General features: G+C 40.5%; 1 protein-coding gene across 1 annotated transcript in view; it reads left to right on the plus strand.

The window, feature by feature from the left end:
- The first annotated feature begins 1,429 nt into the window (after window positions 1–1,429).
- wnk2 (WNK lysine deficient protein kinase 2) overlaps window positions 1,430–26,115 on the plus strand; it is a 41,005-nt gene continuing 16,319 nt past the window's right edge. The window contains exons 1-13 of the mRNA XM_084734812.1: window positions 1,430–3,193; window positions 10,686–10,858; window positions 12,445–12,665; window positions 14,694–14,851; window positions 16,096–16,184; window positions 16,393–16,612; window positions 18,166–18,433; window positions 20,154–20,461; window positions 21,684–22,583; window positions 23,041–23,163; window positions 24,519–24,551; window positions 24,774–24,890; window positions 25,082–25,471. Coding sequence (XP_084590938.1) covers window positions 2,492–3,193; window positions 10,686–10,858; window positions 12,445–12,665; window positions 14,694–14,851; window positions 16,096–16,184; window positions 16,393–16,612; window positions 18,166–18,433; window positions 20,154–20,461; window positions 21,684–22,583; window positions 23,041–23,163; window positions 24,519–24,551; window positions 24,774–24,890; window positions 25,082–25,471 — 3,702 coding nt within the window. The 5' untranslated portion in view covers window positions 1,430–2,491. The remainder of the gene's footprint in view (window positions 3,194–10,685; window positions 10,859–12,444; window positions 12,666–14,693; window positions 14,852–16,095; window positions 16,185–16,392; window positions 16,613–18,165; window positions 18,434–20,153; window positions 20,462–21,683; window positions 22,584–23,040; window positions 23,164–24,518; window positions 24,552–24,773; window positions 24,891–25,081; window positions 25,472–26,115) is intronic.

The following is a 26,115-nucleotide window of genomic DNA, read 5'->3' on the forward strand; positions in this document are numbered from 1 at the left end:
CACATTTCATGTGAAAATCTTATTTTTAAGTAGGCCTAAATGTAGGCAATAGTGTTTTTAACAAATAAAAAAATTTGTATGCACAGTAATGTAAGAACTTATAAATGATCATGTTTCAGCATGAACTAAACTAAGTGCGGCTTAAATGACCAGTTCATTAATTAATCAGAAAGATTTCGCATCTACTTTTGCTCTTTAATTTGCACAATAATAATAAAAACTGATTGTGAATATCATGCCACTTTTTCTAAGGTATTATAATACCAATGTTTTATACATGAATGGTCTGTCTTGTTTATTAGTTTTCTTTGGTTTGTTTTTAAATGTTTTCAGTGGACATCTTTTAAGGAAAGAGACTGGTGAAGGATCTACTTTTTTCAACATTCAGACGTGTGCAGATCACTCACAGATCTTGGCGCATCACCTTACTCTGAAAGACGCCTTGACACTCCCAACTGCGGGTGGACGTCGTTTCAACAGCGGTGGCCATTCTTGTCAGCATTACTGTGATTCTTGTGTTTGCTACACTAATTTGATGAGTAAATAATTTTATGCTGTCTTGTAGAAATTCAATGCCAGGTTTATGTGCTTACTGGTTAGGGATAACTTAGCTTATCCATTATATCACCAACAACATGTGGTCACACTGCTGCAACGTGACTAACAAGGATAAAAATCTACAGCCCAGGACTTTAAACACTTTATGTAAATTCCTCACCTTTCGGCAAAACTCGCCATTCTAAGTTCAAAACAAGAAAAAAAGTCAAAAAAGACACTGGTGTGGATCTGATGAGAAACTGGGTGGGGGTTTGGGGATGAAGGGCGTTCAGTATTATCTTATGTAAGTAATTATCTGGCAGCACCATCAACAAAGAGTGCAGTGTGTTTATAGATAAAGTGTTGATAGTAGTTTTGCACACTCAAGTAAACAAGTTAGTCTAACTTTTGTGTACTCATGATTAACAGATTAGTTTAAGTATTTTGGGCTAAAAATAAACAAATTAATCTATATATTGTAGACTCAAAGTAAACAAATTAGTTTAAGTATTTGGGACTTCTAGTACACAAGTTGTCTAATTGTGGACTCAAAATAAAGTTATTTTTACTTTAAAATCTTAAGTTTACTTTACTGAGTTTTTTGAGGCAATGAATTTGCATAATTTTTTTGAGTACATCCAACTTATTAGATTTTACAATATAGAAATTAATACGGACTTATGTAAAACAGTACATAGGGGCACATGACACACAACACTTTTACACCTGAAGTTAAAGTGTACAGGGCTTCAAGGAAAGTATACAAAAATCTATTCCTCCAAAATTTAAATTATTCTGTAATAAAACAGAGAGTGATTTAAAACAATGTGTAGAGAAGAGAAGAGAAGCCATTTAATATTCCTAATAACCACAGAGAGACTGTCACTGCCCAGCCTCTCTGGTCCATGTGAATGAGTATGATATTAAGATGGGCTCCTGTGCGTCTTATCCGGTGGCCCATAATTCCTAGCAGCGTCCCTCTTGTTTGGTAGGCTTTAACAGACATCTTCCCATTGGAGGTTGAACGCGTCACGATGAAGGCGGACAGTGGTGTGGTCTGCACCGCCTGTGTTAGAGGGTGCTGAGGGTGCCGCCTAAAAGCGTGCAGATCTATTGGATGCGTGTTGTTGCTAGGGGCGTGGGCTGTGCCGTGAAATATTCGAGTTTTCTCCAACCTGAGATAGATTTAAATCTGTAAGACAACAGTGGAGAGGTGCGCTGAGAGAGCTCCAGCCTGAGGGGAAAGTGTGCCGCAGTGGGCATAATCTGATAAGCGCTTCTGTCATCCCGCACTCCGCTCCAGGACTACAGTATGGAGACAGAGAGGAGAGGGAAGTTTAAAGGAGCAATGCAGAGAAGCTGAGGTCACACTTCACGGGACTTATTCAGATTTCCAACCCGGAACACCTGCGGTTTATTTGCATGAAGCAGAGTCCGGCTCGCTTGAGTCTTTGCAGGGGATGACAGCTGCGCACTTGTTCGTCCCGTGATGTGTCTTTGGGGGGATTAGTGTGTCCCGGCCTGTCCACTGGAGGCCACTGATTTCATCTGCGGAACAAATCACATTTTTATAGTATGCGCCGGAGCTTGAGCTGGAGCGGGCACCTTATGCAATGTGGAGGAAAGTGTTGTTCGTGAGCTCATAGGCTGAACTGGCAATGACATCAGGCTTAACTTGAATAGCCGTGTCTGTCTGTGCTGTACTGCAGCAGCAAGGTGGACCGACCGGGGCGGGAGGTGGTGGCATCCTCCAAGCTGGACGTTTTGTGGGGGATGCTTAACAAATCCAAGGCGTAAGGCCATCCGTCCTGATCCCGAGCCGGAGAACTGCGTCACTGCATGCGTGTGGTGCAGGTAGGCAGCAAACTCTCCGTACACCTCCTCCAGCAGCAGCAGCAGCAGCGGGAGGCTGAGCAGCATGCTCCCCATCACCCCTGCACAATGTCTCCGGTAAATGTCTAACAAGTTACCGGGGATGGATTCGGCGGAGGAGTCAAGGAAAGATCCGCCGCTGGGGTCCACATTTTCCTCAGCACCCAATCTAGACTCGGACATTAACGCAAATGCCCGCAGGCCTGTGTATGAGAACGGGACGGACCACAATGTCAACATCCAAAACGCAGCTCTGCGAGGAGCCAGTGACCCCAGCACGTACCCGTCCACAGACTACCAGGGACTCATCCGCCAGAGGTTCGTCCGCCGGAGTGTGTGGGTGTCAGACTCCGAGGAGCCGTCAGTGGACGCGCAGGAGTGTGTCACCACCAGCCCGGTGCTCACCATCGACCTGCGGACCATCGTCGACCGGAGTCGGACCCGGGTTTTGCACCCCGGAGCTCGGCTGGGCCTCGGAGAGACCTCCAGCACAGAGAGCCAGGTGGGGCTGAAGGACAGCGCCACAGAGAGCGTCAGCGCCGACGAGGACAAGGGGGACAGGAGTGAAAGCGAGCCCAGCAAGGCAGAGGTGGTGCCCTCGGATGTCACAGGTAAAGCAGGAAGTGACGAGAACGAAGAGGAGCCCGGGATGAAGGCGGTGTCCACCTCACCTGGGGGGCGCTTCCTCAAGTTTGACATTGAGCTGGGCAGAGGCTCCTTCAAGACCGTCTACAAAGGTCTGGACACCGACACCTGGGTGGAGGTGGCGTGGTGTGAACTCCAGGTGGGTTCACTCATCATTACTGTCCCTCAGCAATCAATCAATAATTATCAGTGATAGGCCTGTTATCTGGGATCCACAGCACTGTGTGTAGTGTAGAAAAACCCTTATTGTGCAGGGAACATCTGCATCTTTCTACATGTGTTAGTGTTTCCTCAGAAAACAAACGATTACTTTAAAGGGACACTTCACCCCAAAATCAAAAATGCATATTTTCCTTCTTACCTGTAGAGGGGGAGAGCAGGGACAAAAGTATGTAATATAGATGTCAGGATCATGCCAAGAGGTCCACACTAAGTACACCCCATCACTGAGTCCACAGCTGAAAATCTAACCAGTGTTAAGTTGACAGAGACAGGGGAGGGGCGAACATAACGTAGTGTTACTTTTGTCTTGTTATTGTTAAAGATATATTTATTAGTTCATTATATTTGCAAGAAATGCCCAGGGTTAGTGTGAGGAAGACCAACGGGGTTCTCTTCAGTCAAATGTTGTATGCCAGATGTCAGGCTGTTTTATGGGAGGGGAAAGTCCATAAGAGGTACACTAAGATGAGTTTGATCCATTAGACAGATTTTATACAATTGCAACACTGAACATGATATCTTGATAGTAACATGGTTATTTGCTTAGAGGGCTTAAGAAGTGTTACATGCTAGAAATATAGAGTACAGATTTGTTTTATGGTTAGTTTATCAAAATACTGACTTTCATTTTGACTGAGAGAGGCAAAAGTACCACTGAGCAACATCAATTTCTGGTTTTATCGCAGCTCACAGTTATCACAGTTGGTTGGGGACATGTGTATGTTGTTCACAATAAAATATGGTTACTCTTAATAAATGCATCTCTGTGCAGAGAAGGAAACAAAAAAGTTATGCATCCCTGCTCTCTCCTGCTATTATTTTGGTATGAGCTGCAGAGTTTTGGAGATATCGGCCGTAGAGGCGTTTCCCTTCTCTCTAATATGATGGAACTAGGTGGAACTCTGCTTGTGGTGCTCAAGGTGGCAAAAATACATTTGAAAAGTTCAACAGCACTGAATTTTTTTTCCTGAAATCATGCGTCATGCCTACATGAAGCTGTTCACAACAGGGTCTGTGGATGATCTTAAATAACCGGATCATGATTTCTGGCAGCAGACATGTCTACGGCCGATAACTCCAAAACTTGGCAACTCACACCAAAACAATTTAGATAGATAAATAGCAGAGTTAAAGTATGTATTTTTGAGGGGTGAACTGTCCCTTTAATTACACTGTAAATTCATTCATCCTAAGTTGAAACAGTGAGATGTAGACATTTCTTTTCAGATCATTTAACCTGCTAGCCATATATCAAAGATCATATTTGACAAACTATTAAAATATTGATAATGACGGCTCATGGAGCCTTAGAGCTGCTCATAGTTGCCTTAACATCCAGCAGTTACTGTGTGCATTATTGTCAGATTATTCTGTGTATTATTATAGTCATTGATTTTCTTTTGTTCCTCTCCTCTCACTGGGTTCAGCTATTTGTCATTCAGGAAAATTGAGTCAGCATTAAAAGGCATTTTGTTACATACTTTTTTATTGATAAGATTTTTTATCAAAAGATTTGTTGTGTTCTTTTGCTTTTATAATGTAACACTGCTTAGGTATAATGCCGCACAGCACCCAGATGAGAAGCTGCGTTCGCCCATTCTGTTTTCCATAATGTGTTTGTCAATGAGCCAACATTTAAATATCCGTTCTCACTGTGGAACTGGAAAAGTATCATTCACAGTTTTGTTACAGTTACAGTGAGGAGGAGGAGGAGACTGTCCGTCAGTCATGTGGCTTTTTACTTTTTCTGTCTCTTCATACCAACTTTCCCTCTCACAATTCTCATCTTAAATCTTGTAGTTGTAGGCATCAATAATATATATATTGTCCTTTCCCTCTGTAGCCTGTCTTGAGTTATAATTGAATCATTCTGTTCTTGCACTTAAACAGTGTTCAGGCCTCATGCACAGTTTCAGCAATTTAATTGCAGACACTCTAATTAGTCAGAATTTCAGCATGACGCTAATATAAACTCAAAGCTTCATAACAGGAAGAGCTTACTGTATCACTAATCTGTGTATGTGGTAATCTAATGATCAGTTTAGATTCTATCCATGTGATATACAGATTATCCTGCAGACAGACCTGCAGACAGCCGTTGTCCTTTCAAGGCTCAAAATGTGTCTGTCCAGAGCAAATACATACCTTTATGCAGTATTCTCTAATACAGCAGAGGCACGGTCACCTGGTTTTTAAACAGAATATACCGTGAATACATGCTCATGCTTAGCTTTCAACAAAAACAGTGTTTTAATGGGTCTGATATGTGAGGAAAATGTCTTTGGAATCATTTAAGTAGTAGATATCGTCTTAGATGGTGGATATCATTATATCGAGATATAGTGTCGTCTTCTCCCGCTTTTAAAGGCTGCATTACAGTAAAGTGATGTAATTTTTCTGAATTTATCAGACTGTTCTAGCTGTTCTATTATTTGCATTTACCCATGTAGTTATTATATCCACACTGCTGATGATTTTATATCAAAGATCTCATTATGTTAATATTCTGTGAAACCACCAGCAGTCATAGAAAGTTGTTGCGTTATCAATATCAAGATATTTGGTCAAAAATATCATGATCCTTGATTTTGTCCATATTGTCCAGCTGTAAGTATTAGAAGTAAGTAGAAGTAAGTAAGTATTACAGAAAATGTACTTAAAATAGTAGAGATGCACTGATTTCAATTTTCTTGGCCGATTCCGTTTTTCTTTTTAAGGGTCTGATTTTCTGTCTCTCTGAGAACTACAATTGACAGCATTCACAAACATTTTCACAACTTTTCCTGTTAAAAATTAAATTGGATGTTCATAATAAAACTCACTTCACTTCACTAAATACTATTTTACATTTTCTCCAAAGTCCTACAGGTTACAGCCAGGCCTTATATTTTTATATTAACATTATGAATAGGGGGAATGCAATCTCATGAGATCAGTGGATCTCGAATGACGTGACCATCATGCAGAACACGCGTGTTACAATGACTGGCACTGAATTGGATATGCGACACTGACCGGTCACCGGTCAGGGCCAGTCACGCTAAAAACCGGCCAGTTCTGGTCTCTGGCTGGTCGATCGGTGCATCCCTATAAAGTAGTCATTATGCAATAAAATGGTCCCTATTAGTAATTTACTGTTTTATATGATGATTTTGGATTGATATTACAGCTGATTAACATTACTTTTATCTCATTTTTTGGATGTTAGAACAAAAATGGATGGCCATTTTGACTAACTGATCATTTATAGAGATTCTAGTTTTATCATTGGTTGATTATAAAGAACTAAGAAGCTTAAAACGGTATAAAAATAAAGGGGATTTCTTAAGACAGTATCCTCTCAAATGGGGGTGTCCATGAAACATTGACATGAAACAGAGATCTAGAAGATCATCATATGTTTTCACTATTTGGGAATTTATGGTATGCATAGCAGCCTATATTTAACACTTAGTTTACATTATTGCTGTAGCTTTACTATTGCTGTTGTCACAGGAATTCATAAAATGATTTCTGTTTTCATTAACTCCTTAAAAGGCATGTTTATTGTGCATCCTTAAGTATATATAAAACCCATTAAGTGTTTTTCAGCAGCACGGTCCTTTTTTATCCAGAAAATTGTTTTGCCAAACTTTGATTAGCTGCCTTGATGTTGCATTATTTTAAACAATGCACTGTCTGGTTCTTGTATATTGGGGTTTAGCAGGGACCAAGCTGATTCAGGCTGAGTCAGCACCTCAACATCATTTTATGATCCTTCAGTTTACATTAAATTATCATAATGAGAATAACTTCTGTAACTTTGAGGCTCGGCCCTGCAGCATGATTTTATAGACTTAGTGCAGGTTCAGAGCTGATGCTTTTTTTTTTTTTTTGGTCTTCCTGCTCTTGCAGAATCCTGGTTCACCCTGTCTAACCCGAGGGGAAAGAAGGAAAAATTACAGCCCCACTCAGTCCAGTTCAGACATAGAATTAAATCACTGTTAGGCTGTACTTATCTCACAGCTCTTACTGGAAACATCACCGACTCCATGTTAGCACCATAATATATGTGTAATGAGGCTCATTTGGATGTGAATCTGCAATCAATCCTTGCAGGAATCAACAAAGTGCGCTCCTGATTGATTGTGCACAAGGTGATGCTTTGTCTCCTGGTTACATCCCACGTTTCAGCGTTGGTCCTCCGCTTGTAGCGTGAATTTAATAAGGCAGTATTAGGTAATACTCAGTATTGCTCATATAGGAGTAAGACTACCTGACTGCAGCCTCAGTTTTCAAGTCTTCATTAGGGATTTAAAGGGATTTAAAGTCTGCCTATAGCTTTTTTCAGTATTTCTTGTCATCTGACAAGATATAAACCAGCCACTGATATTTTTAAACACTTCTACATTATTAACTGGATTTTGAAGAGGAGTACTTTTTTGAATGTGTATCAGGGAAGGCACCTATCACGCCTTGTGTTCTCTAAAGAAAGTGAGCGTGCGTGTGTGTATGTGTGTTTGCATCTGAGCAGGTTCTTAGGGGAGATCTAGTGATGATTCAACCATTCTGTCTCTGGAGGTGAGGCCTTGCCCTTCAGAGCCTGTGTGCCTTGCTCACAAAAAGCCACTGTAACTCAGACCGTCTGCCTTCACTGCCTGTGTGTGTGTTTGGGGGGAAGAGTGAGACAGCAGAAAAAACCAACTGTATAAGCTCATAGAAAGATTTATAAATCCGATTTGAGGAAGACGAGCCGGTGCCAGGATATCGAGCAAACCAGACTGCTCATCTTGTTACTTATTTAACCACTAAATGATGATCAAACATCTGCTGAGCATGTTGTTTGCACACAAAAATTAGCAACTTATGCAACATGATTTAGTGAAATGCAGTCTGAGTTCTGTGTCTCACTGTTGTAGATTATTATTTGTCTTGTTTGAATGCTTAGTAATGAATACTAAACATGGACGCATACCCAGGCTGTGGTATTACAACACAGATGTGTCTGGATAGTGAATCCTGCTGATGCAGCCCTCTGCACCAAGAGAGGAGGGAGTGAGGAGGAAAGAGGGAAAGGGTGGGTTCAGTTAAGGACAGCGTGGAAGACGTGAAGTATCTGATGCAGAAAACAAAATATGAGCTCTTTATTTAAATGAATTGCAGCGTTGTGTCCTCCACACTCCATTAGCTACACCTATTAGTATTATTACTCAGTTTCCTTTTGTACAAAATGAGGTCTCAGTAAAGCAGATTTTGTGATGTAAGTGCCACACCCTGCTTAGACCACCTCTCTGCAAAGAACCATTTATAATTTGTAGGTAAAATGCCTTGGAAAATTTAAAAATATGAGATATTTGTAATATATTTGTTCTCATTATGAGTGCAGCCAAAGCAGGAGGCGTATTCTTCACAAGGCTGCACGTAATCTAAGATGCATTAGGCTGCACACTGCATAGGTCACTATGGACTGTAAATGAAATCTGATTCCCCAGCATCAGTCAATAATCAATGCCAGGAGACGCTCAGTAAGTTATTGTGTTCATTTAAAACACTCAGTGCACCTCCATCGTTACAGTTAAAATGTTTATATGACAGCAGGAGAGAAAATCTGGAGGTCATGTAGCATTTGTCGCGGCTGAAGCCGTCGGCTTGTATCTGTCATGCTGACTGGAGAGAAGCAGAAATGTAGAGGATGTTCGCTGTCAGCTCTTTTACTATTTATACAACAGTCCAGGGAAGGCAGGGGCCAAAATATTGATCCAGTATACACAGATTCACTCAGGCTTGTACACCAAAAGATGTAAGATGTAAAGGTTCAGTATGTAAGATTTAGATGGATTTTTTTGGCAGAATATGGCAGAAATAGAACATAATATTCATAAGTATGATTTTACCACTGTATAATCACCTGAAAATAAGAATCGATGTATTTTATTTATCTTAGGATGAGCTGTTTATGGACGTTTCTTCAACGAGGTTTTGGCCTCGTTCAGATCACACTTACCAAAGTCTTGTGGATTTATCTAATTTGTCTAATTTTAAGATTAAACAGAGGATGCACTGTCATCACAAGATAATTTGGTCATTTTTGACATTTTTTGTGACCCTTAATGAACAAATGTCATTACCACCACATCTTGATACAGTATATGTCACCCCAGAATATTAAATGACTATTTTCACAATTAGCCTTGCCACTTGACACCTTTTTTTTACAATAGTTATATATTTTTGAATTAAATTTATTAAGTATCACAAGGACTAAACAGCTTGAACTTTTTCAACTTCTGAAGGGAGGCATACCAGAAAAAGTTTGGGAACCACTTAGCCTTCAACTCTGTCTGCCAGAAAGGGCTTTGTGACGTGATTTACCAGGCCATTTTAACCCAAATCTTGATATTTTCCCAAACCTAACCAAGTAGTTTTGTTGCCTAATATGCATGGTCTGTATCAGGCAAGCAAAAGGTAGTTAAAGACAATGATGATTATTATTATTATTATTATTATTATTATTATTATTATTATTATTATTATTAGTGGTTAGCACCGTTGCCTCACAGCAAGAAGCTTCTGACTATTATTACTATTATTGTTGTTGTTGTTATTATTATAGGGCAGACACCATACTGACAAGTCTATGTTACAAGCTTGGAAGGGGAGGGTGAGACAAGGTGTTTGCAATCTGCAAGCTCACCATCAGATGCCTTTCAATTCTACACATTAGACTCTAAAGAATATTACACAATAAATATATCAGAAAATAGAGTTTTTCTTGATGTTTTGGGCTCTGTGATGAAAAATAACATCTCTCTTATCTTATTTCATTCTTAATGGTCTCTTTAGTATCATTTTTTACCAGCAGCACATTTGACATTTACTGATTAAAAACTACTATGTAATCCTTTGTTTATCTGTCATGACAGATGTGTCCGTCTCTGTATCACAACACCAGATTAAATGAGGCTTTTACTTGCTCTGAAAATGTAGTCAGGATTCCCCTTGCAGTTGTGGGGTGTGTGTGTGTGTGTGTTCTGTGTGTTTTATACACAGCGGTTTAAGTAAATGGTTCAGACCCCCATGTTTACCCACTCAAAATGCCAAAGCTGTGTTCACTGTAAACATGAGCTACAGGCAGTTATAACAGCAGTTCACTCCTGATGCTCCACTAGACTTTTTAAAGGAGATTAGAAATGTATTTTATCTCTTCCATTACCATTTTATATTAAACAAACAGTGGAAACGATGATGATTCAGCCCCTCCTTCCTCCTCCACCACCCCTCAAACTTGTTACATTTGGACAAATTGACCACTGCTGGAGCTGCTCCTCTGATAAGGCTCCAGAATAGTGGAGAAGAAAAATGAGTGGGCGAACATGGAATTCATTATTTCTCATTTTTAAAAATTAATTGTCTTTCTCCATTTTCCCCAGGAACGGAAACTGTCCAAAGCGGAGAGGCAGAGGTTCAAAGAGGAGGCAGAGATGTTAAAAGCTCTCCAGCATCCCAACATTGTACGATTTTATGACTTCTGGGAATCACCGGTTAAAGGGAAGAAGTGCATCGTTCTGGTGACGGAGCTAATGACCTCAGGGACACTAAAAACGTGAGAGTCCATTTGAAAATAGAAAAGCAAAGCATTTTCTATAATTATCTTTATTAGTATGCTTTAGATGTCTTGGTATGCTTCCCATCTTATCTCATATGTGTCCTTTCATTCCATTTTCAATCCCAGGTCGTCAAAAAGGGATTTTTTTTTGATGATGATGCATAGAAACGCTTAAGGGTAGCTTGTGCACATCAGGCTTTCAAGTAATTTCAAAGTAAACCCACCTGCATTAGGTGACATAGTGTAAAGAGCATGCATCATGTGACTTACTTTACGTACTTCACGTGACATACCTTTTCCCAAACCTAAGGAAGTAGATTTGGTGCCTAAAAGTAACCAAGCCACAAACATTTCACAATGTTAGTCATGTGTTAAAGGAACTTCACCTCAAAATCCAAAGTACATATATTTCCTCTGTTTTCCTTTTGTGAGCAGTTTCATGTAGAAACTATTTTCTACACCTGCCGACTGTATCACCACGCAAGAAGAAGCGTGCATCTACTTATGGATGACATTACATCCTCCTTAGCTGATCTGTAAAATTACAGTGATACAGTTGGCAAGTCTAGTTCCTACCAGAAAGAAAATAGTTCCAACATGAAACTGCTCACAACAAGGTCTGTGGAGTATTTTGAGTAACAGGGTCATATTTTCTGGAAAGAGTCACTGCTGTTGACTTTTTTAAATATTTTCTCTTTTTTTTTTTGGCATTTTGAGCACCACAAACTGAGAGCCATCCTGGTCCACTATATTAAAGGCGCTCACACCAAAACAATCTAGTTGGATAAATATGTATTTTTGGTTTTGGGGTGAACTGTTCCTGTAAAAGAGGGTTTCTGGCATCCTCTCATACAGATGCTGAAGGGTACCTTGTGCATCAGTATGAGACACTGAGGAGCATGACAAAGCAGCATCAGTGTTTTATGACCTGGGACGAGAACGGGTTGTTCCTTTTCAACCTCATGCTTGACTGTAAATTACTCATCATAAGACACAAATATTAGTCTCTTATTGCTGCGTCTATTAGTCTGTTTAAAACAACCTTACAGTAATGACCATTAGACGGTCTACATCATTTGTATCAGGTTTCATACCAACTGAATGACAGCATTACTGTAAAACTAATGCTGACCTTTATTTCACTAAAATTCAAAATAAATGGCTTCTGAAGGAGGGCATGGCAGAAAAAAAGTGGGAACCACTATGCTAGAGCGTTAGAGAGACTGATGTTCATATTAAAAAAAATAATAACTGTGAGTTTAGAATACTTTTCTTTCTCAAAACTTAATTAATCAACAAAACAAATTCATCTAACACACAATATGGGCAAACAAAGTTTTTAGGCAATCAATATGAGGAGATTAGTTTGAGCATTAGTCATCAGAGATTCATATTGACTGTGTGTTTGCAGCTGATGCTTAATGAAAGCAATAACAATCCCCAGCACAGACGCAGCTTTATCAACACGGTGACTAGTGGGGACGGACCATAATATGTCAATGTGTCTTTTACCTTTCAATGTGTCTTGAAAAAGCACATGTCAGCTTGAACATCTCTGTTGTGCTGTGTTTATCCCCTCACAGGTATCTGAAGCGTTTTAAGGTGATGAAGCCCAAAGTTCTTCGGAGCTGGTGCAGGCAGATTCTCAAAGGCCTCCACTTTCTCCACACGAGGACTCCTCCAATCATCCACAGAGACCTCAAGTGTGACAACATCTTCATCACCGGTCCTACGGGCTCTGTCAAAATAGGAGATCTGGGCCTGGCAACACTGAAGAGAGCCTCCTTTGCCAAAAGTGTTATTGGTTAGTCATCAGCTAGTTGGCAAGACTTTACTGAATTGTGACTAACAGGATATTTATTTTAATCCTGCAGTAAGTGATTTTCTGGGCACTCGGGGGCAGTGGAAACAAGCTGTGAACACAACACCGACATATTACTTTTTAAGGCAAACTGTTTATAGCTTATTTACACATCCAGCAGATATTAACACGAGTTTATAATTGTGGTTCTGGTAACTGCACTCTCCTTTTAGCTAGGTTTTGGTCTCCACCACCTCCTGACTCTTTATGTGCTAAATGTTACAATATGTTCACCAGCTAGTCAATGACTGTGCAAGGTGTCTGCTGTTTGGTGCTGGCAGGTAGTGAAGAGTGGAATCTGGGGGCTTTTTCACTGAAAACAGCTGCCTGCTGTGTCCAAAACCAACAGTGACGAGAGACATAACAATGATAAAGTCATGGGCTGTAAAACAAAAACCTGAAAGACCCTGTAAAGCTCTGCGGAGCTCTAAAGGCAGAGTAAACTCATATTTCTGTGTGAGTTCCTCCTTTCACATACAAGTACATACAAGATCAATTGTTAATACAGAAATATTGATTATAGCTGCTTTAAACTGTAAATCATGATTAAAAATACTTTACTATAGGCCATGTGAAATCGTATCAGCTCATATTTTTAGTAAACTACTAACCTATATGTTATTTTATTAAATGTTACAGACAACATGACTTGATTCTTCACACAATCTTGGTAACTGTTTTGTTTAATGGGAAATAAGTGCACTTGAGGACAGCCAATAGCATATATTTTACACAGTGTTTAATGAAGGATACAGATCTCAACGGTGGAGATATTTAGCTCTCAACTCAAATGCTTGCTGGTGCCTCGGTACTATTTCCACTGAGCTGACAGAAATATAAAACAGGTTGGTTTTAGCCCCACTTCCTACATTACTTAATGCTGATTGCAAGGTTCATTATTAGAAAATAATGAATTATTAACATTAACAAACCCTCTGTTTTCTTTCAAGCAGACATACTCCATTCTAAAATAATGTATTTTATTGTAGGGTCATATTTTTTCACAGTGAAACTTTAGTTACGCCATCACTAAGACTCTTTTTAGATTTGCTTCAATCTACAGGCCCAGTCGGCACACGTGTCATTTACTCAGTAACATCATTAATTAACTTGTCATGAAGTGTTTGCCACAGACATGCATTGACTGGCCCAGCACTACAGCACGTGAAAGCAATGTGTGTGGTTCTTACCACTGAGCAGTAAACATATGGGGGACATAAACAAAATATTCAAAAAGTGTTGTGTTCATGTGAGAATTATGTCAAAAGTGGAGTGATTTTCTCTTAAATATATATATTTCAAATTACATAATTTATTTAGAAATAATTTATTGGGGAGGACAAAGCAAGTTTTTCAGAAGCTGGCATGAACTCATCATCTCGACCCAAGAATCTAACAGAATTTCAGTAACTTTGGTCAAATTGTTTAATGCTATAAAGAATTATAAAACAGATATTTTCATAAATAGTAACATCATATTATTTAATTAGAGGCAAATTAAGTAGGAGTTTAACAAAAAACAATGCCTAGACTTATACAAAAATAATCCCTCTCAATCATCCAGAAGTGTGTGGCAGCACAGTAAAGGCCCTGCCCTCCACCTGTACCCTCATATTTTCTTATTATTTTGTTGTGCTTGGGAGACTTTACCAACCCAGCACATCAGTATTTGACGTCCTGAATGAATCTCAACATTCAACTATTTTTCTGGTATGTTTACAAACAGCAACTGACAAATCCTACTTATTCTACTTTTAAAGTTGCACCTAATATCCAATATTTGCATTTTATACTTTTCACTTAATTATCTCTTGTCTGTCATTTGAGTGATTACACAATTCTTGTAAGTCGTGATCAAGCAGCTGTGTTGGATTTCAGTCCTTGACACTGGCATTGATCCCACTGAAATAGGATGAAATGAGCTGAATGCGAGTTTATAATTCTTCTCCGTCTCTCGCATTAATTCTCCAGGCACTCCAGAGTTCATGGCCCCAGAGATGTATGAGGAGCACTATGATGAGGCAGTGGATGTCTACGCCTTCGGGATGTGTATGCTGGAGATGGCCACCTCAGAATACCCCTACTCTGAGTGTCAGAACGCTGCTCAGATCTACCGCAAAGTCACCAGTGTGAGTTCACATTTAAAGCTTTTAAGCTCTGCTATTACAACTATTTCAAGACCCAGCCACGTGTTTACACACATTTCTTCTTAATTCATATTTCTTGTGACAACAAAGTAAGTGGTATTATCATTTTAAAAGCAGGATTAATTGTTTTTAGGCTAATTAAACAGTTGTTAGTATTAGTGTGTGGGTCTGGAAGAAATGCGCAGAGATTATTTTCACTATAACTGATAACTGATGCCTACCTCTGTAGAGAAAGTAAAAGCAAGTCTTAAAATCTCTTTAGTCTGACCAGCAGCCAAAACATTTTTATATATTCTTCGTGCTGAAGAGGACAACTTTAAAGCAAGACTATATAAAGTTTTGCTGGACATCAACCACTGTTGCTACAAAGTGAAAGTGATGGAATAATACTTGTGCCAAATTACATCTAAACAACTGTTTAACATTCAGCTAAAATGATAAATGTTGCAGTAGCAACTACTACAAATATTCCATTGAATATTTTCAGGTCTTCTATCGTTTGCATTTACCTGTAGCTGTTAAATCAGAAGCTGATGTAGCGTGACTGAGGTTAGGTGTCTTAGCTTCATCCTCTGCACTTTCACTGGTTACTGGTTACTGAACGATCCACTGTGACTCACAAGACTGGGATCATAATAATACGGCTAATTGGCCTATGTTTTACAATAATATGTGTAACTGGTTTGCCATTATGGATTGGCGCTGCATAGTGAGGATTCATGGTTAGCCTTTGGCAACCCCCTATAGTAACTCTGAGCTGATAAAGCTGAAACATGAATGAATGGAAGTGCCAAAAGCTGCAGTTTCTTGAACGGCCACTTGAGGCTGGCTAAAAAAAGTGAGTCAGCCCCCAAAGACCCCCATTTTTCCAGCATTTGGCTGGCGGATGGCGCTAATTTCCAACCCCACCAGCAAATGTTTAATATTTTTAATTAATAAATGACTCTTACAATGAATCAGTCATCATCGTTTTCATTGTGAACTGACTGTGAATCGCTCAGCTAACAGTTCCAGCAACCCAAAAGTCCTCTTATACAACCGTAGCTCCTTAATCCCCAGAGCTGACATGTCTAGGAGAAAATGTGTTTTGGACAGTCTATAATTAATGTTTCTTGACACTGCAGACAGTGCTAACCTCCTCTGTTATACAGCCCAGTGCCAAGTCCTGCTGTTTTGAGCGTGTCAGTTGGTGAGATGAGACATGCTAATGCTGGTTTGTTTTGCAGGGGGTGAAACCTGCCAGCTACAGTAAAGTCAGTGACCCAGAAGTTAAGGAAATAATCGGGGAGTGTATCTGTCACAGATGGGAGGAGAGGTAAGTAGACCAGGACCTCTGACGGTGTCTCTAGGCTTGTGATGCATTTTATATGTAGACAGAGGTTACCCTTACCGTGTTGTTTTTGTTTCTGTTCCTGCACTGTGACGTTAGTGCCAGTATTTGGCTCCGGCACAGCTGATGTTTGTGTGTGTTGTGCATCATTAGGTTTATAGGTCAGGAGCTGGTGTTTGTGTATTTCCTGCAGGTACTCCATCAAGGACCTCCTGAATCATGCATTCTTTGCAGAGGATACAGGCGTGAGGGTGGAGCTCAATGAAGAGGATGATGGGAAGAAATCATCCATTGCTCTGAAGCTGTGGGTGGAGGATCCTAAAAAGCTGAAGGGGAAGTACAAGGACACTGGTGCCATTGAGTTTACCTTTGACCTGGTGAGCGAGGTCCCAGAGGTCGTTGCCCAAGAAATGGTAAATATGAACACACACTAGTTGTAGAGTTTGACTCTTTCTTTACGCCGTCAGGTGTTAAAATTGTTACAGTACAGCTTTTTGAGAGTAAAATTTTAGCATTTTTCATACACATTTAAGGGAGCTAAACCAAAAAGTTCAAGACTCTTGCAGCCTTTATCTTCTAAATTGTTTCTATAAATACAATTGCAAAAAAGTGCATTTACAGAATTCCTTTACACCCACAGAAATCAATGTAGTGTCACTTTGTTTATTTTAACAGCTGTTCAAATAAACTTGTTATGATCTTGATAATTTAATGCTTGCCAATTTCTAGAGTAAGGGCTCAATGGAGGACTTATCTAGCTATGAGCGACAAGATAACCGGGTTGTTTCATTTCCAATATTAAAATCACACATTAGTCATTGTGTAGATGAAACGTCAGAAAATCAAGCACAGTATATTCCTAACCTTTGAAAGATAACGGTTAAAATCAAGCATTTCTAAACCTTCAAGACTTTGTACAAATTATCTTATTGTTATTATGTGTTACAAAGTGGATATGAGTCAGTCCCTTTTTCTTCAGTCTGGTCTGAATGTCTCTGCTCTATGATGACCTTGGATGTTTTTTTGTTACTGGCCAGACTACCCTTTGTGTTCAAGAAGCTGGCTTCATTTGTCAGCTCAGCCATAGCCTTGGAAAACATTGTCAGGTGTGATGTCAAAATCCATCGACACTTCAAAAATAGTTCTAATTCAGTGCATAAGGGAAAATATTAAAGTGCTGTAACCATGGCAACAATACTGCTGCTTTGTGCTCTGTCCCCAGTTTACTCTCATTGATAAAACAGGCCAAACCAACTGGTTGCAAACAAGCTTTGAAAAAAAGGACGGTGATGGTGGTTATGTGTACTCATTTGTGGGAATTAGTGAAGAGTCTAGCTTTGATTTAAATTGTGTTTGCTTAAGCATGAGCAGAGTGAATTATAGTAATCTAGATGGGATGTAATGAATGCATGAACAGAGACAATTTCCAGGTTCCTGGGACACAGAAAGGACCAGATCTTAGAGATTCTGCGTAACTGGGTAAAACAAGACTGAACAATTGTTTAAAGGGTGATTGACTGAGGTAGCAGAGGTAATACAATGAGGTACTTTTGATATATCAGGACAACTTGTTTTGGATTATTAGCTTTGCACTATCATTCCCCTAGATACTGGAGGTTCCTGTATATAGACTACATGCAATAATGCAGTCGTCTTTACTTTGGAACAAAACCGCAGGTCCTGGTAACTAGGTGTAATGTAACTGGGAATGGGTTAGTGGTCATGTCTGTAATGATAGGCTTGATTGATGTACTGCACTGTATTGATTGAAAGTAGAGAAACCGATCAGCTGATCTCTGCTCTTCCAAGCAAAACTTACAAGAAGTTATGGAGAGGCATTTATTTGCAGCTGAGGGGAAGAATTGAATATAGATTTGTTGATTTATTACATGAAGTGTTAAGTTCCAACTATGATGGAGTTCGTGCTGAGCCGCAGCGAGCCTCTTACCTGTGTCCTGTCCTGTAGGTGGAATCAGGGTTTTTCCTCGACTGTGATGTGAAGATAGTTGGGAAGTCCATCCGGGACCGCGTGGCTCTCATCAAATGGAGGAGGGAGCGGACTGTCTCACCAGGAAACGGCGAGGCGGTTGTGAAGAAGACGCAGCAGAACCTGCTGCAGGTGCCTGGCACCGGTGTACCACAGGCAGCCACATTAACTACGACAGATTATGAGGACCAAGAGGTGGAGCAGCAGACCCTGATCTGCACCGTGCCAACTACCACGTCTACCACATGTGAGAGCCTGCAACACATGACTACCTCTGGTAGTACAGTGTAAACCGCTCATAGTGATCACATCTTTCTGGGTCATATTGATCATTCTAGCTGGATAATAATATAAACGATCCTTTTTTCTTTTTCTTTGTCTATCGTTCTGCTCCCCAGTCCAGTAGGGGGCAGTAAGACTTAATGAAACAATATGTCTGGACTATTAAAATCCTCTCTGCTCTGAACACTGGAGCACTCTACAAGTGAACCCACTCAAAAAACATTTACTTTCCAGTTGTGTGATTTAAGTAGCCCTTTTGTTTACTATCGGTAGAAACCACCCAACACCGAACCACTGTGTAATTGGACATTAAGCAAAATGCTCCTTTTAGTGCTCAGGTAGCTAACCAGAAGCAGACAGGTTACTGTGAGGCAAAGAATCACAGGAGTAAAGTAATAAAAATAGAATTACTTTAGCTTTAAAGTCCTCATAAAATACGAAATATGAGGTCTATTTGCTTCCGCATATTTACATGTTTCCTGTAAACAAACAAACAAACAAACAAAAAAAGGCAGCAGGGGAATGACTTATCACTGAAATCAATTGGTGTTTACAGTAGTCAAATGTGCCAAATGACCATTAAAGTTACATACAGTTCTGTTTACAGCTAACGGCAGCTAAGTTCACAGAAACTGTGACCCAGACTTAAAGCTGGCATTAGAGAGAAAACCGGAAAGCATTTTCTCCATAAAATCTGATCCAGGTCCACTCAAATCAGTGAATAGAGTCAGTTATGTTTCTGTAAACTTACAGTAATGATAGTCAGTGAGACTCTGCCCCCAGCCCATCGTATGCTCCATGTAGCTGCCTCATGGAAAATATAAATACCACTTTTCTGAAAGTGAATAAATTCTAGCCAGAGGGCCTGTAACAGTGTTATTTTGGGGAAACAGAGCATGGCTTGAGGCAGCAAACACCCGAAGATATGCCAACATACTCTTGCTATCTAGCTAACAAATCAATCTTAGCCACAGCTCTGCTCTGTTCAAAGTTGAAGATCAATTGAGGGCTGTGTGTCCTGATATTATTGGCTAAAATTAGTTCTAGCTTCTAGCATGCATCATTTTGTTTAACATGCAGAAAACATGGATTTGGATTTTCTTATACAAATGCAAAGAAATTGATTTTTTTTGTATTTTGGTTGAGGCATATTGTAGAATAGGTGTACATTGTGACTGTGTTTGTAATCTAGAAGGGTTAAAAATGCATTTTTCATTTAATCTGGGCTTGAATTTTTCCCTCCATGTTGCTATGTATTAAAAACCCAAAATGAACACTGTAAGCTCACTTACTATAAGCAATTTATTTAAACAGCATTTGTATAGGAGTGATTCTTCCACAAGCTTTTTGATCCATATAAGCACTTGGTTTTGTAACCATGCTCACTATAACCAGTTCCTAGTGTAAATGTGATCACTGGTAGGACTCACTCAGCCATTAACAGGAAATTAGACTGACTAGGACTGAAAACGGTTAAAATGGTAATTGTGATTTTAAGAGAGAAACAGAGAAAAGGCGACTGCAGTGTCTGAGTAACACCTATTAGTCATCAATGAAACATCATCGCCCAGCTTTGAATTTTAATGAGATGCTTCTCCACTTCTCCCCCTGCCCTTCCTTGGTGTCTGTCCTTCCTGCAGGGCGTCGTGGTGAATTATAATGTTTTATTCACTCTGTTTTTACAGCTGACAGTGGAGTGGGCTCGACCATGCAATTAGATGATCTAAACAATCAGCAAAATGGCCCCTACCAGTCTCTCCCAGAGCCCATCTCCACAGCTCAGATGGTCTACAGTCCTCCCGCACAGGTTGACCCTCAACTACATCAGGGGCCCTACCAGCAACCCACAGCACAGGCCTCACATGAAAACTACACACAGTCATCCGCTCAATTACACCAGGGACCCTACCAGCATACCACAGGTCAGCTGCACCCTGGGGCCTATCAACAGCCTGCTGCACAACTGCACCAGGGGCCTTATCAGTCTCAAACAGTGAGTGAAAGCATTTCTTATTTCTGTGGAAGCTTTCTTAAAAGGGATAGTTCAGATTATTCGAAGTGGCTTTGTATGTGGTGCTTATTGATAATCAATGTATCAGCTACAGTTTATGGCCGTCATCATGCCCCCTGCTGGAGAAGCAGAGAGGAGTAACATCCTGGAAGCTATGAACTGCTGTGGATAAGATCAGCAACAAAACATATTTTAGAGTCTCTGAGTTACCTGATTGATTGATGAATCGCGGTTTAACTTTAAAGTTTTAAAACTAGCTTAAAATGAAAAAAGATTTAATTTAAATCTCTCTTTAAAGCTCAGTTTAGTTTTTACTCTAATCCTAGATTAAATTCAATTCTCTTTCTATATTAATTCAAAACTTACTCTCAAAGAGGTTTACATTTAAAATGGCTGTTTTGTTAGATGGATAGACCAAAGTCCATTAGTTCGCTAACTAGGTTTAGCTAGCAAACAATATAATTTTTAAACTTTTTAGGTAGCTAGCAAAGAATATGTGTTTTTTTCTTAGCTGGCTAATAATGTCACTGTTTTTAGCTAGCTAGTAAACAATATAGTGTTTGTTTGTTTTTGTTGTTTTTTTTTTAGCTGGGCAGCACACAATATCCATTTTTAGCCAGCTAACAAACAATTTAACTTTTTGTGTTTTTAAGTAGCTAGTAAACAATATGATGTTTTTATTTTCATTTTGTTAAGGAATACAGAGCAGCCAAGAGTTAACAGTTTTCCTGCTTCTTTTATACTTACTAAGTCCCAAAAGCACTCGAGTTCAATAAATAAATCAATCAATAAACTTGGATTTACTAAATGAAGATTAGTCTTTAATTGTGCAACAGAGCAACACTGCTTAATTTTAAATCGGGATTTACTCATTTTAAAACCTAGTTTTGCTGAACTCTGATTGGGACTAGATTTTGTTGGTGCAACTCAGTCTTAAAAATCAATATCCCTAAAAATGCATGTTATATTTAGAATATTTTCACCACTTTACCTTACAGTCCGATAGGAAACCGCAGTTATGTGAGCCAAATATTGCTCTCTCTGAAGCCACAGACTCGAGGATAAAGAGTCATTTTACCTTGCATAAAAACCTCACCCAATCCTGCTTCAAATAATCCGAACAATCCTGTTAAATCCTTAATTTTTTTGAGTTATTTTCTGAAATAACATTTTTATTTTCTTTTTTGGAACGATACCTGATCAGCGTCACTACAGTGATCCCTTTGTATGCCATGACAACCTGCTCGTCACTGACAGCACAGTGTGTTTTAGGCGTGGAAGCAGCTCCCTGGTTGAGATGTTAAGGTGTAGGACACACTCTCTCCCTAAGACAATGAATGCCAGCCCCTGTCTGTGTCCGTCACAGGATGTGGCTTCAACAAATTGTACAGACATCTACCGATCCTCTACCTCCGCCCAGAATCAGCCATTATTATCTCCTGTCTTATCCCCAAATCAACACTCTCATCATGACTCAGCAAGCCATTTCAGTTCACCTCTCCTTCCCCTCAATTTACAACCTCCCTCGGAGCTCCGTCTGAGTGTCCCACGCAGCCCACAGCACCACCACCACTGCAAGGCTTGCATGTCTCTCGCCCTGAGGGATCGGAGGGGAGGTGGATCTCTTGGACACACACATATGCGCTCTCACTCCGCATCCGTCCAGTTTACCCCTGCCTCTAAGCCAGGCTCACCCAAATCTTCTCATCTGAGAAGGTCTCCTCCAGTCACTCTCTCTCCTCTTCTGGCCTCACCCTCATCACCCTCTCCCCCGTCATCAAACAGTCAAATGACCCGGGCGACTTCCCCTTCACATCTCTCCCCATCCTCGCAAGTTGCATTCCCACGGAGTTTATACGACGGTGGAGATCTCATCCTCCTCAACCACTGTCTCAATCACATCATTAATCGCAGAACCAGTTCACCAACCCTCTCCGCTAATCATCTAGCGTACAGCCATGGGGAGGTTGGGGGCAGTACCTCCTCAGTATTTGATCACATAGACAAGAGGCATAGCCTGGATGTCCCACTCTTCTGTGGCCCAAATGTGGACAAGACTCTGCTATCATCAACACATGACAGTGACGGCAGACCAGATGTACTGGTACGTTAGAGAAGGAGGTTTCATGGAGGCTAAATCCTGCCATAGCAGCATCCTGCTGTATCTTTCATGATTATGCTTGCTGCTTCGCTCCTCTGGCCTTTCCATGATGGTAGCAAAACCAGCCCAATACCCAATCTCTGCTCCTGCTTAATCCAAAATAAGGGTTTAAATTCTGGACTCTGCTTTCAATAAGATGGGTTGTAACATAGAAGAAGAGCGTGGCAGCGTACAAAATGATGTGCTAGCACAGCGTGGTTGGTGATATAATAATGCTGTACCTTCCCTAGCTTTACTTATTGACCCTTGCCAACCTCTTTACATCCTTGCGTTAACCTTGAGCTTGATTTGTTAAAGCAAATATACAAATATGCTCATTCAAAATTTTAAAGAAAGTCTCTCTTGTCATTCCGAAAACCAGGGTCCAGTTAACATGATCTTTTGTATGTGTGTCTGACAGACAGTTTCTGCTCCAGCTACGCCAGCCCCTATTGTGCACCAGAGTAGACAGACAGCACAGAGCTTCCCAGCTGCAGTCCCGACTCTACAGCCACAGCTCACTGCCCAGCCCAGCCAGGAGCAGGTACTGCTTGCATTTAACTGCGACAGACCCGGGCAACAGCTGTAGGGAGACACAAAAAACAGAAACAGCTGTCAAAATATTGAAAATCACCCCTTGCAACCCACTCAGAACTTCAGGGCAAGGTCATTTTAATTGAGTGTGTCTGGATTGCTGGTTGATCTAAACTAAGAAGTAGCTTTTCGTTTCCATGTGTCCATGTTGTTTCCTGGCACTTTTCACTCTGTGCTGCAATAATAGTTGATCAAGCTTGGTAATCAGTGGAACAGCGGCCATATTTCACCTTTACTGTTAGCTGTCTATGTTTAAAAAAAGGTTAAAAGATATTGCTTGGGGGGATGGGGGTTAATGTTGCAAAATGCTTGCTAAATAACTCAGTATGGATGTTCCTGCCCACTAATTTCCCTGTTGATTAAATGGAAATTTAAATTTAGGATAAGTTAAACCAACCATAATAACACTCTGTAGGAACCAAACTGTATTATATATTCCACTGTTGCAAAGTAGCATGACAAAACATGACAACTCATTAAATGAGTCAGCCTTTCAGAGCAAGCAGGATGACAGCCTCTGTGGGTAAACAATGTCATGTTAGCTGCCAAACAGTGTGGCTAACATAAGCAGTGCAAGCTGGAGCAGCCTGCTCTCCTTACAGGTTAACATCTACACACCTTCATAGCCTTCATACAACCTTATTTTCAATTTTCAGATCAGTGCCAGTCCACTCTGGTTTTAACAGTTGTCATCTGTCGCACTTTGCTGATTACATGTATATGATATAAATAGCTAGACTGATGTAGATTACCTAACTAGTTAGCTAGCATTTTACCAAAATTAGCTAACTTAAGATGTGATTATATATGCCTTTTACTGGACCCTCAGCAACATTTTTAAGCATCTTCAATTTTTTGTAAACATATACAAGCCTATAGCACTTAGTATATCTAAATATAGAAAACGAGAGAGCTGACCCAGTTCCACTGTGTACCAAGCTTGCTCAACTGTTACTGGGTCACAGAGCAAAAATGTTTGTGGGTTAGGAATGGTTAGTGGGTCTTAATAGTTGTTTGATCTCCAAATTTACTCATTCTTATGTGGGCATTCAGTGTGAGCCTTTAAGTGTAGTTCATTATAGTTAAAATGCAAACGTATGTGAATTTTACGTGCAATTTAGTAGCACCAGCCATCTGAAAACATAGTATTTGTAGAGCATCTGTGCGTGAGGTGGGTTAAAAGTGCATCTGATGTCCCCTTTTAAATACATCATCATGTACTCTATATCTGTATATGTATGTGCATGTTTGTGAATGGCTTTTCATGTGGTTTGTCTCCTTCCCATTTGTCTTTCCTCCCTTTAGTGCCATCTCCAACCAGCTGCTGTCCTGCCCCAGGTAGAGCCATCATCTCTTATAACTTACTGCAGGGTACAGCACAAACCACACAGACTAATTGAATCACATTAAATCTACCTGCCCTGTAGCTCACTTTTATTAAAGTGGAGCTTTTAGACCAGGATATCTTGTCATTTGCATTAAGAATTACATTTTATTTTCATCACAAAATCTATATTCTCCAGTCAAAGTGAAAAACATATCTTTGATTTCCTTCCTTAGCTGTTATCTGCTGACCAGCCCACATCTCACCTGAGTCCCCCTGACATATCTACCAGTTTTCCACAGTCAGTCTCCAGTGCTCCTCCCCCACTCCTGCCACTGCAGATCAGCACACAGGTGCGTTGTGGTAGCGTTAGAAACACAAGGTCAGACTAAAGTAGAGACAGAATTTGGTACAAACATCAACAACATCTGCACGAGTTAATAAAAGATTACAGGGTTGAGTCATACATAAAGGGCCTGTGTGGATGCTATATCGACTGGTTGTCTTTGTTCATTTTCTATCATTTTCCCTTTTTCTTTCCCAGTTTCCCTCACCATATCCCAGTGTTCAAACTCTGCCATGTGCCTACAGCAGCAGTGGTCCTCCTATGTCTAGTTCCCACTTCTCACCTTCACCCCACCATCCCTCCCTTCCTCTGACCCCTCATGTTGCCTTTCCTTCTGTACCCAGTCTTGGCACCCCTCAGACCCCTCTGTCCACACCTCAGCACGTGCCTAATGTGGCACTCCCTATTCCCCTTCTCGCCATGGCCATGTCCCCTGCAGTGCCCCCGCAGCAACAGGGCGGCCCTTTCACATCTCAGACAAACCTCGGTAGTTTCCATACCACCCATCCCTTACCTCTCTCCCAGGTACAACCCACCCCATACCCCGCCCCCCATCCTGAGCAGGAACTGGCTGAGCAGCCTGTCCAGGTGAATATGTGACTCAGTTTTCACTGTAATGGTTGGGTCATGAAAAAATCTGTAGTGCTAAGGTAGCAATGTGTCTCAGGGCGGGTTCACACCTAAAGGTCTGGTTCCTGAATTAAACCATTGTGAGGGTGATGCATTGTTTCAGTTTTCCAACTGGTCTGGCTTGTGTTGTCAAGGGCAAAATTCGATTCAGAAACAAAAAACAACACAAGTCATGTGGTGGAAATGTTCCATTATGGTCCAGTTTCTACCTGGATATTATACATCATGGAGCACTGGCAGGTTGTGTTCATGTTGGTGTTTATCTCGAGTCATAGACAGTAGAAGATGAAGAAGAGGATGGAGCGAGTGAAGGATGGAGTGAAGGCAATGCGTAAGCTCTTGAAACCTGCATTCTTTCTATTGGCCAGCAAGAGACAAATACGCTGGTTGCAAATAGAAGTAGTACATCGTCTACCAGGTCATTGGTACCGCACGGTACTGTGTTCTCGTTGCAAAAATCCAAGATGGCAATCCTTGTAATGCCAAACTCGAGGCCTCAAAAAATGGATGACGTTGCGTTGGCTCTGTCCACTAATTCCAGTGTACGTGTGGAGCACACAATAGACTTTAGAGGACTGCACAAATGAACGTCTCGTAAGACA

Source organism: Lutjanus erythropterus, chromosome 2, assembly GCF_056507025.1.
Source record: "Lutjanus erythropterus isolate fLutEry1 chromosome 2, fLutEry1.hap2, whole genome shotgun sequence".
Lineage (NCBI taxonomy): Eukaryota > Metazoa > Chordata > Actinopteri > Lutjaniformes > Lutjanidae > Lutjanus > Lutjanus erythropterus.